The 13,841-nt window shown below is 35.5% G+C and overlaps 1 protein-coding gene across 1 annotated transcript; it reads left to right on the forward strand.

The window, feature by feature from the left end:
• Positions 1-777: 777 nt before the first annotated feature.
• On the forward strand, positions 778-4,292 carry LOC108980651 (protein usf). Its single transcript, XM_018951653.2, has 5 exons — positions 778-986; positions 2,055-2,197; positions 2,311-2,440; positions 2,896-3,087; positions 3,739-4,292. Exons 1-5 carry the CDS (start codon positions 828-830, stop codon positions 3,946-3,948), a joined length of 834 nt encoding a protein of 277 aa, XP_018807198.1. The 5' UTR covers positions 778-827; the 3' UTR covers positions 3,949-4,292.
• Positions 4,293-13,841: the final 9,549 nt, after the last annotated feature.

The following is a 13,841-nucleotide window of genomic DNA, read 5'->3' on the forward strand; positions in this document are numbered from 1 at the left end:
GCCGACATGATATTTTTTATTGAAAAGAAAAATTAAGAAAGGAAAATTTTGAGAGAAGAAGAATGTCATCTATCTCACGAAAATCATTTCCACTTCAATTCACACTATTTTATTAAACGGATACCTTATATGTCAGTATCGATGCGCGATTTGGTGCTTGAATTTGCTTGCAAGAAGATTTTTCTAAAAAGAATTGAAAATTGATAGTTGCAGTCGTGAGTGTATAAGGGCCATATAATCACTTTGAAAAAAATTAAATAAATATGAGATTCACAAGAAAAAAATTATTTTTTAAATGGTGGACCTCATTCTTTTCAAAACGACTGCATGGTACTTGCTTACTCCATAACTGCATATAACATTACTAAAAAAAATTTGTTAGGCTAGGTTCTTGTTGCCAACTATTAAAATAAATATAATGATAAGTTTATTACTTCTTACTATTTGTTTACTATTCTCTTTATTTTTTTTAATTTTTAATTTTTAGTTAATGGTAACGGAAGTGAGTTGTATATTTTTTAATTTTTTTTATGGTTAAGGATATTAAAAAAATACTTCAAAATAATAAAAAATAAAATTTTTAAATATATTTTAGAGTAGTAAATAAGTGGTAGTAAATAATTTATCCTAAGTTTTTATAAAAGTTGAAAAAAAATTAATAAGTCCATTTAAAATTAGAGATATCGTGCTAAAAAAGCAACAGCTTTTAGTAATCATTTCCCATCTCCACGTTGTGAAGGGAAATAAGTCAAACGACACCGTCTCTACCTCCTTTCCACGATCAAATGAGGTACATATAGACCCCGACCGAGTATACTGACGCAAGGATGTTAGCTTCCATCTTTACATCGTCAGCTTCCACACTCTTCCTCAAACCCTCAGCTTTCTCACTTGTACGGACGCTCTCTCCCTCCGCTTCTCGCCTTCAAGTTCGTTCAATGGCGGACTCTGCTTTCAAGAAAATTCAGATTAAGAGGGACGACACTGTGAGTTTCACTTACCAGATTTGTAATCAGCTGCTGTGATGTGTGCTTCATTTTCATTTCCTTCCTCATTCTGATTCTTTTTATTTCTTCTTGTTCCTTCCAATTTTTTCACGGGTTTTGAATTATGGGTTTGAGCTATTTGGTGATTTTGATTAACCGTTTATTTTCTTATTAATCGTTTTTAACTTTTGTTCCTCATTAGGGTTGTAATGTAGCCGAGATTTTTTTGGTACTTGAAGTACATTTGGATATCCTTGTGTAATTGAATGGCTGTGAATCAAATTGCATTGTAAATATAGGTATGACTATCCATGATGTTGAATTGATCTATTGAATTAGGATCAAAGGAAAAAGAAACAAATGAAAATGGTAGCCATCCCGGACAACAGATGACTGATTTTGATGGCGATCCTACGGAAATTGTGGCGACAGCGATAAATATTTTCCAATGCCCTCCTTGATGATCATCGGTTTTACTGCTAAATGTTTGTTTTAGAAATGATTGGACTATTCTAACACCATGGATGCCTGAAAAACCCGTTGGGAATGACTAGCTAACCGAATACAATTTGTGGGAATTTCATTCCCTCTAATGGAAGTTGTGGATGAAGTATTTGGTCTTTCGTGCTAGTTGTGAATATTGGGAAGAATAAAGTAAAAGGGTTGGCGATTCGTTTAATTACTTTTGGAGTGAGCAACTTTCAAGCATGTTCCATTGCCTTCTCCACGCACTCTATACAACTTAGTGCTTCACCTTACTAGGAGATTAGTGTCTCAGATTCATATGGGCTGTGAAATTTGAAATTGTGATGTTTCTAAATCTTATGGGATGTGGGATGTATATACGATGATGCTTAGAGGAAGGGAGATGCACTTGTAGCTGCTGTTTCACAAATTTAAGGATACCGGATACCGAGTATGTCAGCTCAATATATTATGCATGTCATGTTAAGGTGTTTCATTGCATCCATCTTAAAAGTCCACTATATAGCTGAATATTCTTACTTTATTGCATTGTGCACTGATAGTTTCCTTATATATTAATTTATTATTTTCATAATTGATCAGGCATTTGATGCATACGTAGTCGGCAAAGAAGATGCTCCTGGGATTGTTGTGCTTCAAGAGTGGTGGGGTGTTGACTTCGAAATCAAGAACCATGCTGTGAAAATTTCTCAACTTGGCCCTGGTTTTAAAGCACTTATCCCAGAGTAACAATACGTGCTTCTTTCTATATACAAATTAGTTATTTATCAATGTCATCATTATTCCACATTAATGTTTTATTTGTTTGAGTGTTGTTACTTTTTACTTCTTACTTCAGTTTGTATCGGGGAAAGCTCGGTCTGGATGTTGCAGAAGCACAACATTTGATGGATGGTCTTGATTGGCAAGGTGCTGTGAAAGATATCCGTGCTTCAGTTAACTGGCTTAAAGCAAATGGCTCAAAGAAGGTTTGTTGTTTTTTTGTTGGATAAATAAAGAATCTGAATGACTGATTTAAGTTGCATCATAATAGTGGCATTTTACAATTAACTTAATAAAAAAAAATTTTACCATCTATAAAGCATGGTCCTCAGGGATCAACAATCTATAACTTGTGATGTTTTTTTTTTTTTTTTCTGTTGCTCACAATTTTATTTATACTGCCATGAGATTGGCCTTAATGGTACATGATTATTTCCTATGTATGATCCAATGCATGTGAATGAAATTATTTTGACTCCTTGGAATGCTTTTTCTACGATGTCACTCCACAAAAAGGCATAGTTAACTAGTGCTTTTTGCTATCCTCATTTACATGGCTGAAGTTTAAGGGATGAATGATATTAACATTTCAAAAAGCAAACTTATGGTTAGGTGGATTTTACTTATCAAAAAAAGCAAACTTATGGCTTCATTCAAATAGGTAGGTGTAACGGGTTTTTGCATGGGGGGTGCTCTATCTATTGCTAGTTCTGTTCTGGTTCCTGAGGTTGATGCTGTTGTTGCATTCTATGGAGTTCCGTCATCAGAACTTGCAGACCCTGCCCAAGCTAAGGCTCCCGTTCAGGCTCATTTTGGGGAGCTTGATAATTTTGTTGGCTTTTCTGATGTGACGGTATGGCATCTTCCTTTATAGCCATCAGTCTTAATCATTGTTAGTCATCTTTCATTATAGGTAAAAATTTACCATTGCCCATGGCTAGTTGTTGATGCTAATGAGCTTTTGTTCAATTTGTCTTTTACCTTCCATTGTTTTAAACCATGTGCATGGACAGAAGCCAAAATTCCCAATTCATAAATTGTCTGATTCCATGTAGTGTTCTAATTAATAGAAATCTAGATGACCTCATTGCAAAAGTTATCTAAGACTCAATTCACTAAGCTCTAGCAACTCTCTAGCTTGAGGCATTTAAATCCTTTCAAAATTGCCAGATGATATTGTTTTGAGTTCTTGCAGTAGTAGTGATTTCCATTTGGGAGATTTAAAAGGTGGTGGAATTGTTGAAAAGTATGAGACGAGAATATGTGGACTAAAGGAGAGGCTAAATGATGATCAAGTTATATCGTGTACCCATAAACCTTAGATTCAACCATCCCTCTACAGATAAAATTAAAATTTGTCATAATTAATGTTATGATTACCGAACAATTTAAATGACCCAACTTCATTGAAATTATTTATAAAAGAAAACAGGAAAAAGAAACGACCTGCCTTTTGGGTTTGTGCTACATGCTCATTGTATCTTGTGATATATTGAGTTTTCAGGCTGCCAAGGCTTTGGAGGAAAAGCTGAAGGTGTCAGGAGTTCCCTATGAGGTACACATTTATCCAGGCAATGCACATGCTTTCATGAACAGGTCTGCAGATGGTGTGAAGAGGAGGAAGGGCATGGGAATGCCTGATGAGGATGAAGCTGCAGTTGAGCTGGCTTGGTCTCGCTTCCAGTCATGGATGACTCGCTATTTATCTGCTTAAGTAGTTTCATGTTCTGGTATCCTGCTACTACCTTGAAGTGTGGCCCTCTACATTAGCCTGAGAAATTTGATGCCCAAATTTGCTACTTGTTACTCTTCATGGTGATAATGGATATATAATCGTGAGGATTATACTTGATGGTGAAACTTCTAACATTATTCTAGTTTGCTTATAGTTACGCAAATAAATTAGTTTGTGGTGCAGAGCTACCATATGGCTCTTCCCGACTATTATTTTTTCACCTTTAGGCCTGGTTTGGACAGAGAGATGTTTTCATCTCATCTCATATTACCCATCTCATGTCAATATCAAAACACTACAAATACAAACTTTTCAATTTTAAATCTTCAGCTTTTTCATATAATCATTACTTAAAGCAAAACTCTCTTTGCAACCGGTGCGGAGTCAGTGACGTGGGATGTCCACGTGTTTTATTTAAACAGTCAGGTTTCACTACTTTGCAAACTGCAGATCAAAGGAATCCCTTCAGAATCCAAAACTCTCACCTCTAATGGAAGAAACTGGGAGTTTCTTCAGATTTCTATACCATGTACCTGCAATGGTGGAGGCAAGTTAGCAACAATGGAAGTCATGTCAATCTACAAAAAGAAAGAGAGAATTTTACACTAAAAAGAAAAAATTTTCAAATTCTAAGAAATAGGTTTTCTTGTTCAACTTTCAGAGAGTATCAAAGGCTGAAACTGGAGTTAAGATACTATGTGGAAGGAAGAAAAATGGCGGCGTTTACCCTTGTTGTTGAAGACGGAGGAGAGAGAGGAGGTGTGTTGTACCCGCTTTGCACCACATCCACAACTACTTTGTTTATTATTTATTAATTTTTTTAGGGTTGAGGAGCACTATAAAAAACTAAAAAAATTGATCAAGTGTAGTCGGGGGAGACGAGATTTGAGTAGAGAGAGAGGGGGAGGTGCGACGCAATATGAGCGAGAGGAGCCGTGGACGGCAGAATGCAGACATAGGGGAGAGAGAGAGAGAGAGAGAGAGAGAGAGAGAGAGAGAGATGAGGGAGAGAGGGAAACAGAACCGAGTCTGTGAATTTTTTCTCTCTACATTGACTCCACAAGTTCGATTGTATACTGAAGAATTGTTACTGTATGACTTTTTCAAACTTTTAAATAAAATATAAAAATAATTTTTTTTTTTTAAATCTCAAAATAAAAATAATATTAAAAAATTATTTTTTAACAATATTTTAAAGTCATACTATTTTTATTCAATTTTTCTCTCATTTTCTAAAATTTTATAAAATATTTTAATTCAAACTATTTCATTACTATTTACAAATCATTTCAAATTATCTCATTTTTCCCATGTTTTTTTTTCCCTTGATACACCAGTCTTCTATCATGGTTTCTCAAGTCCCTAGGAATCCTATTAATTTTTTGGAAAATAAAAACTTTTATGAATGGATTATTGCCCGTTTAAATGGGACTAAACACATTATTGATATCTGAGTTTATTGTCACATCAGCTAATATAATTTTTGTAATTATTATCATAATTTATACAGAACTAAATAGTCATAATTTTCGAATGACCCAAAAAGATTCAAAGTGTTAGGACCTGAATAAATTTTCTACGAAGTCTTGATTCTCTTGTGAATGCTCATGACTTGGTACTGAATGGACAGGCATTACTACTCTGCCAATGTCCATAAATTGGCTGATGGTGGAAATTAGGAATTTTACGGAAAGTTGGCTTGGAAAATTGGGTCTCACGAGCTTTAACGGCTCGTTAGATACTAAAAATATCTCATAATATATATGAATAATAATAAAATAATTTATAAATAATAGTAAAAAAATAATATATAATTTATAAAAAATAAGAAACTAGTTTCTAAATATTTGAGAACAATTATGTTTTCATATGGGCCCTAAAAACCTCCAAGTTTAAGCTAGAAATAGTAGGATATTAAGAGTGGGCTCCAAATCCGATAGAGTCAAATTTCTCAACTCCGAGTTCTGACTCCAATAAATATCGAAGTCCAAAAACAACTCCGAATCCGACTTCGACTCTGATCTCTAGAGAGAGCTAACTCTAGCTCCACTTGGCTTAATTGGAGTTGGAGTCGGAGTTTCATTCGGAGTTGGGGTTTTTCTTTCCCATTTTCTTACCCACTCGCACTTTCCCTGCATCCAAACAAAGCTTAAGAAATTTTCTTATGCATTATTCGCACTTTCCCAGCATCTTAAGAAAGATTAAAAAAGATCTATACTACTAAAAACAAGATTCCAAACCAGTAAACACAATCGACGACTGAGACAATGATGTTGAAGGATCAGTATTGGTTGTCGAGGACGTCCTTTCCATGAGAGGACGTTGCAGATCTAGGGTTTCAACACCCTCACAGCTTGCGAGCTGAAGTAACCGAAGTGAAGAGTGTTCTTTTACTTAGTTCCTTATTTAGTGTTTGTTGTTAAGTGTTATCCTTTTGTTGAGTCAATGGGTTGAGCTAGGCCAAGTTGTGTTTGGGCTCATGTGATATGCTTAGGGGTGAAAATTGAACCGGTCAGTTTGGTTTTGGCCCAAAATCAAAACTGACCGATCGGTGGTTTTTCACAGGGGAAATCAGTCAAAACCGACCGATATAGAGGAGTGAAACCGGCCAGACTGGTTTCAGTCAATTTGTTCGGTTTCCGGCCGGTTTAGGCCACTTCTTTTGGGACTTTCTTGGGCTTTTGATTTTGTCCAGTTCAACATCTTTTTTGGAATTTTTTGGCTCAATTCAAGATCTTTTTGAGCTTTTTTTTAGTTGATTTCAAATTCTAATTTGCTAAGTTTTTAAAACTCATTTTAAATATTCAATTTCATTTTAATTTTAATGTCATTTGTAATGTTAGCCTTAGGTTAAAAATAAAATTAATTAACAATAGTAAAATAATAATGTCGTGATGGCGTAAGTACTAACTAGAAACTACTAAGTATATACTACTATATTAATTACTAGATAACTTAGAAAAATAAAAACTCCACTAGATGTTTAATACACATTAAAAATAAAAACAAATTGTCCTAAGCAACAATGCAACTAAAAAACATAAGATAAATAAATTGCAATAATTTTTTATCTTCTTCAGTCTTCAATCTTCAATAGTTGTGACGTCTGATTGTGCTCCCAACTCTATATAGAAACATTAATAAGATTAAAATATCAAATATTATTAAATCTGAATGATGAAAAATACTAAAATTAATTTATAAAAGAAAATGAATATTGAATGAGGAAAACATTACCAGATACTATCACAAAGTTTTACGCATTATCCATGGACTTTCGGATATCAATTGGTGTTGACGGATGTCGCGACCAATTCTAAGCACAAATATGAGCTTTAACGGTTCTTGGAGCCAACAAACTCCGAAAATGATCAAGTATGCAACATCCCTTACTAAATGCTGACTCTGATACAACCGTGGAAACATGTATAGTCAATAGGTCTCGTGTAATCTTCGCAATTATAGGATAGTTAGGCTCATTAATTTTTCACCAAATTAACAACTCAAAAGATGGGCTAAGTGCCTCACAACCATTTGATAAATATCGGTCCGCCTCTGTTTTGGCAATTGTAGATCCAGTGGTTGAAGATGCTTGATACCACTCATAAAACAATTGTGATTCATGATTGTCTTCACCACCTTTTGTAGTTGTAGATGTTGGAGGGGGCTTATGTTCCTGGCTAGTCAAGATAGAACCAAACGTAGCATTATACTCTGCATATAAGCATGCTAATAACTATCTTACACTCGACACCAACTCTTCAACGCGAGTCTCATCATAAATTTTCTTCAGGTTGAAAGTAAGAAGCCGTAACTTACTACATGGATCAAGCACAATTGCAATCAACATCAACAAATTCATCCTATCTAATGAACCCCAATACTTATCATATTTCTTTCTCATGCCTATGGTCATGTTCATCAAACAATTATTATCATCCTCACTCATTCTAACCAACTCTTTTTAGAGCATACAAATCTCCAAAAAACTGATTCTCGCAATGACATCATGAAACATTTTTAAAAACTTACACAAACCCACATCGTCTTCCGCTCCTTAGCTCTTGAGGTCCCATGTGTCTATCGTTAAAGTAAGAATGGAAATTGTAGTCCTCACTTTCCATCCGCTTGAAAGTTTTTTCAAAATTTTCAGCCTCCTCCAACATCATGTAAGTTGAGTTTTTTCTTACAATCAATTTTCTCTTTCTCTGCACATCTTTTAAAATTGTCTAATCATGCAAGAGATGAGCGCACATATCTAACCGCATTCCTAACCATTTTGATGGCGTCATTACACTCCTTCAGACCCTCATTCACAACAATTTCAAAATATGAATACAACATCTCATGTGCATATACTATCCCCCAACACATTTCACGTAAAAATTTGTCTAAAATATGAAATCGTAATATCATTTGAACTAGCATTATCAACAGTAATAACAGATATCCCTATCAATGCCTCAATAAAGAGACATGATTCAATATATTTTCCAATAATATCTTCCGATGATTAGAGATTAAACAAAAATTATTATATATATATATATATATATATTACAATTTTCAATCCCTATCAATGATATGTGCAGTTAGACACAAATAATTAATTTTTTTTACAGATGTTCATGTACCAATAGTCAATGAAATCCTCATGCCCTATCTTTAAACAACTTTTTAAGTTTTTCCCTTTTTTATGTAAACAATTTTATACAATCTCTTGTAACCATGACGCGACATGACATTTTAAATCGAGGTTCAAGCAACCAACACATCTTTCTAAATCATTGCCCTTCAACAATTCTAAATGGTAATTCATCAATAATTACCATTTCTGCAATCAACAACCTCATAGCCTCTTCACTATATTGTAGGTTACAAGATTCCTTACCGTACTACCATGAGTCTCTCCAACCCCCTCCATTGGGTGTTGCCCACCAATATGTTTTTGTATCTATCCAAAGGCCCAAATTTATTAGGATTTTTTGGACATGTAGGCAAATGATTTTGCATGGTTAAAGTTTTGTTCCTCTTCCAGTGGCAAGTGTACATCTTGCTAAGGGTGAATTCGGTTCAGCCTAATTAGTTTGGAGGGGATTTTTGGGATCAGACCGAATCCCTTCGATCTAGGATTTTTCCACCCTGGACCGGACCAAACACCCATAGGGACTAGACCGGATCGGCCCAATTCTTTTTCATCTTTTTTTTTTGTTTTGCAAATAAATTAATAAAAAATTATTTAAATTAGTAAAATTTAAAATTATGTGAATTATTAATGTGAATTATGTAACTAACTCATTAAAAAAATATTTAACTATAATTATATTTATCATGTTGATAGTTACTACTTATTAGGCTTTAGTATGCATAATTATTAATAATGTCCTATATTAAAAATTAAAATTCTAACATTTTATATATGGTTAATGAATATCAAATAATTTGATTGTACATAGATTGTTCATATTTGCTTGCAATTTAGGTATTTAAAAAAATACCTATTACTTTAATTAAGTGTAAATAGTATAGTATGTATGAATATATTATGTATCTACATATATAAGCATATGATCTATGAAACATTATTAATTGATAGCATATATTATTTAACATTTTATATGGTCAATGATAACAGATTAGATAGAAATTTTATAATTAATTTATACAACTACAATATAAAATAATATATTATATATATGAAAATATATATATATACTAATTCGGTCGATTTCGGTCCGGCCCCATTCAAAAATCACAGACCCTGGGATGAAAACTAACCCCTTTAGTCCCACAAATGATGGACCGAAACTGACCAAAAGAATTTTTGGTCAGCTCGGTTTTTTCGGTCCGAACCGAAAATTCTTCGCCTCTACATGGACAACAACTAGTCCCAAATATCAATACAATTACACAACAGTTAGTTTACAACATGACAAACATCACAAGTCTAAGACTCTAATCTAGATTTTAGCTCGCTCATCAACCTCACAATTTATTTCAAAATAGTTTTATAACAAAATTGTCAAAAACATTTATGCAAAAAAAAAATTAAATCAGCACCCAATAATTTTATCTAACATTCACAATGAGAATTAGGTCTCGGATCACTGTTCACAGTCCTAAAAATTTGATCTAAAATTTTTAAAAATCCTGTACATACACTAGGGGTGAAAACCGATATCGTCGGCACAATTTTTGGGTAAAACTGACATCGACGCAGGTTTTGGGTAAAACCGACGCCAACTGATGTCTGAAAAAATGGGAGAGCCACCGATCGTAACCGGTCGATGGGGAGGAGGAAACCGATCGAGGTGGTTCTCGATCAGCGTCGATTCTTCTAGCGGCGATAATCTCTATATATATATATAGAGAGAGAGTTACAGAGAGGAGAGAGAGAGTTGCAAACTAAATCGGAAGAAGACGATGAGGAAGAAGAAGACACATCTCGAAACGATGCCATTCCACTTAGTTTAAGTGGAACGACGTCGTTTCAGATTTTTTTTTTTTTCTTACGTTCTTAATAATATGTCTCCGTTTGGTTTAATTCCAAACAATGTCGTTTCCATTATCTTTTGTAATACTTATAGTTATAAAACGACAATTTCCATAAGGGTATATTAAAAAAAATATTTTATTATATCGGTTGGTTCAGCGGTCCAGTCTAGCTTCAAACCGGGACCGAATCGCTGAACGTCGGTTTCTTTAAATTGCCACCACACACCGAACAGTTCTCCACCGGTTAGTTCGCATCAGTTTCTCTACAACCCTAACACATGTAAAAAATTTAGACAATAAATAATACGAAAAATAATTATCAAAGATGAAGAACATATAAAAATGAAATACATTAAAACACACAAAAAACAACTACGCCATGTGGAAATGGAACTCAAGTGACAAAGAGATGATAATCTCAAAAGCCACTGGTGTGTGACATGGCTACGTGAGACAAGTGGACCTCGAGTCACAGAGATGTCGGAGAGATAAGAGAAGTTTGGGAGAGGTGACTTAGGAGAGAAGAGGAGACATGCGGTGGTGTGGGGCTTTAATGAACGGCGTGAACGCCGTGAAAACTGAGGGCAGCGGTGATGTGGGGGGCAGCGACAACTGATTCGCAATCACGGCTAAAGGTTTAGGGTGTTCATAAGGGCATGCAGTTCAAATATATCAAGCTAGATTTCCCAAGATTTTTTGGGAAAAATCCCACCGGGTGGGTATACAACGTTAACCACTTTTTGCATTACACCCCATGCCAGACCATCAGAAAATCCTGATGTCCTCATTCTACATGGAAGGTGATGGATTAGTGTGGTTCCAAGATGGTGAAGAATCGGGAAACTTATACACGTGTGGTTCATTCATTCAAGCACTACAAATCAGGTTTGGGAGTTCATCCTATGATGATCCCATGGAGGCAATAACCAGATTAAGACAAATCTCAACCGTGACAACTTATATGTCCCAATTCAAGGTACTCTCCAATTGACTTAGGTGGGCTTTCTGAAAATTATAAAGCTAGTTGTTTTCTTAGTGGGCTTAAGGATGAAATTTGATTGCCCATACGAATGCTTAAACCATACACCCTCAACTCTGCCTTTGGTTTGGAAAAAATTTAGGAGGAGTATATTAATAATTCTAGGAGGAATGTGAAGCTAGCAAATCAATTTGATATACCCTTACTAGGGTCTTAGTTTGGTGGAGGGACCTCGGATTCATCACTTGGGGGTGTTAGGAGGGAATCTCCAACTTCTAAAGGATTCTCTCATAAGGGTTCTTTCCCTATACAGAAGGTTAGTGTCAATGAGATGAAGCAAAGAAGGGATAAGGGGTTGTATTACTGTTGTGAAGAAAAATAAAATACAACCCATAAGTGTAAGAGGGTCAGGCTGTTTGTTATGGAAAGAGTTGATTTTTCTTATGAAAATGAACTTGAGGGGGGGAGTAATGAGTAGCTGGAGCTAGTGGAAGATGGATTAACTGAACCAGGTGCTGGAAGTCAACCACCTGAGATTTCTCTACATACTATTGTAGGATCTCCTAACTTGAGAATCATGAGGTTGATGGGAAGAGTCAAGGGACAACCAGTGGTAATTTTGGTGGACACTGGCAGTACTCATAATTTTCTTGACCCTACCATTGTCTTCAAGGTTCACTTAACCCTTAATTCTAACGAACAAATGGAAGTAAGGGTTACTAATGGGGAAAGGATCAAAAGTGAATAGAAGTTAGATGGTGCATAAATTCTGGTGCATGAGCATGTTTTTACTACGTTTTTTTTTTTTTTTTTGCTACCCTTGGTGGGTTGTGATATTGTACTGGGAATGTAGTGGCTTAGGACCTTGAGAACTGTGTTATGTTATTTTACTACTCTCACAATGTCCTTCACCCAAATAATGTATGAATCAGGCTCAGAGGGTAAAATCCTAGTCATTTAGAATGGATGGATAGTATGAGACTTTCACATTTGACTAAGGTGGAGAGGAGATGAATGCTTCTCCAAATGTCTGAAGTTGGGCAAGATGAGGGAGAAATGGCAGTACCATTAGCTGTAGAGACAGTTTTGCAGAAGTTCAATGTGGTCTTTGAAAAGCCAAAAGGGTTGCCTCCAAAAAGAAGTCATGACCACCCCCATTATCCTTAAGGAGGGGATTGCCCCAATATTTGTCCGTCATTACAGGTATCGTTTTTATAAAAAATTAGAAATAGAAAAAATAGTCAGTGAGTTATTGACTGCTCTGGTTATTAAACTTAGTCAATCCCCCTTCTCCTCCCCTATAGTATTGGTTAGAAAAGCTTACGAGGTTGGCGACTGTGTATTGACTATTGTGCCTTAAACAAAGAGACGGTCAAGGATAAGTTTCCTATTCTCGTCATTGACGAGCTTCTTGATGAATTACATGGGGCCACCATATTTTCTAAGATGGATCTAAGGTCTGGATACCACCAGATAAGGGTGAGGGAAGAGGACAATCCCAAAACAGCGTTTAGGACTTATCACGGTCACTATGAGTTTAGAGTTCCTAGTAATGTTGTTTGGATTGACAAACACCCCTGCCACATTTTAGGGACTTATGAATGAGGTATTCCAGCCTTATCTAAGGAGATTTGCGATTATTTTTGTTTACGATGTCTTGATTTACAGTAAAAATCCAGAAGAACATTTACTCCAACCAATTGTTATGTTGAAAACACTGGCAACACACACTTTGTTTGCCAAGAGAAGTAAATGCAAGTTTGGGTGCAAGGAGATAGAAAACTTGGGACATTTAGTCTTAGCTAAGAGAGTGAAACTGACCCCTCCAAGATTTAGTCTATGTTAAATTGGCCCTTGCCTAACTCTCTTAAGTCCTTGAGAGGTTTCTGGGGCTTATGAGGTATTACAGGAAGTTTATAAGACACTACGGGTTAATAGTTGCCCTTCTTACTGCCCTGTTAAAAAATAATTCATTCCAATAGACAGCAGCAGTTTCTAAGGCCTTTGAGGAGCTGAAAATAATAGTAACTAAGCCCCTAGTGTTAGCCCTACCAAATTTCTCTAAACCTTTCTTCATTGAATGTGATGCCTCGGGAGTGGGTATAGGGGTTGTTTTGATGCAAGAGGGTAGACCCTTGGCTTACCTTAGCCATGCTCTTAAGGGAAAGGCCCTAGATCTATCTACCTATGAGAAGGAGCTCCTAACTTTGGTTTCTGCTGTGAAAAAATGGAGGCCATACATTTTGGACAAACCCTTTGTAGTAAGGACAAACCAGCAGAGTTTGGAATTTTTGCTAAAACAGAAAATGGACACTCCTCTCAACAGAAGTGGATAAATAAATTGTTGGGGTATGATTTTTCTATCGAGTATAATAAGGGAGGGAAAATAGAGCAGTAG

The sequence above is a fragment of the Juglans regia genome, chromosome 1 (assembly GCF_001411555.2).
Source record: "Juglans regia cultivar Chandler chromosome 1, Walnut 2.0, whole genome shotgun sequence".
In the NCBI taxonomy this organism is placed as follows: domain Eukaryota; kingdom Viridiplantae; phylum Streptophyta; class Magnoliopsida; order Fagales; family Juglandaceae; genus Juglans; species Juglans regia.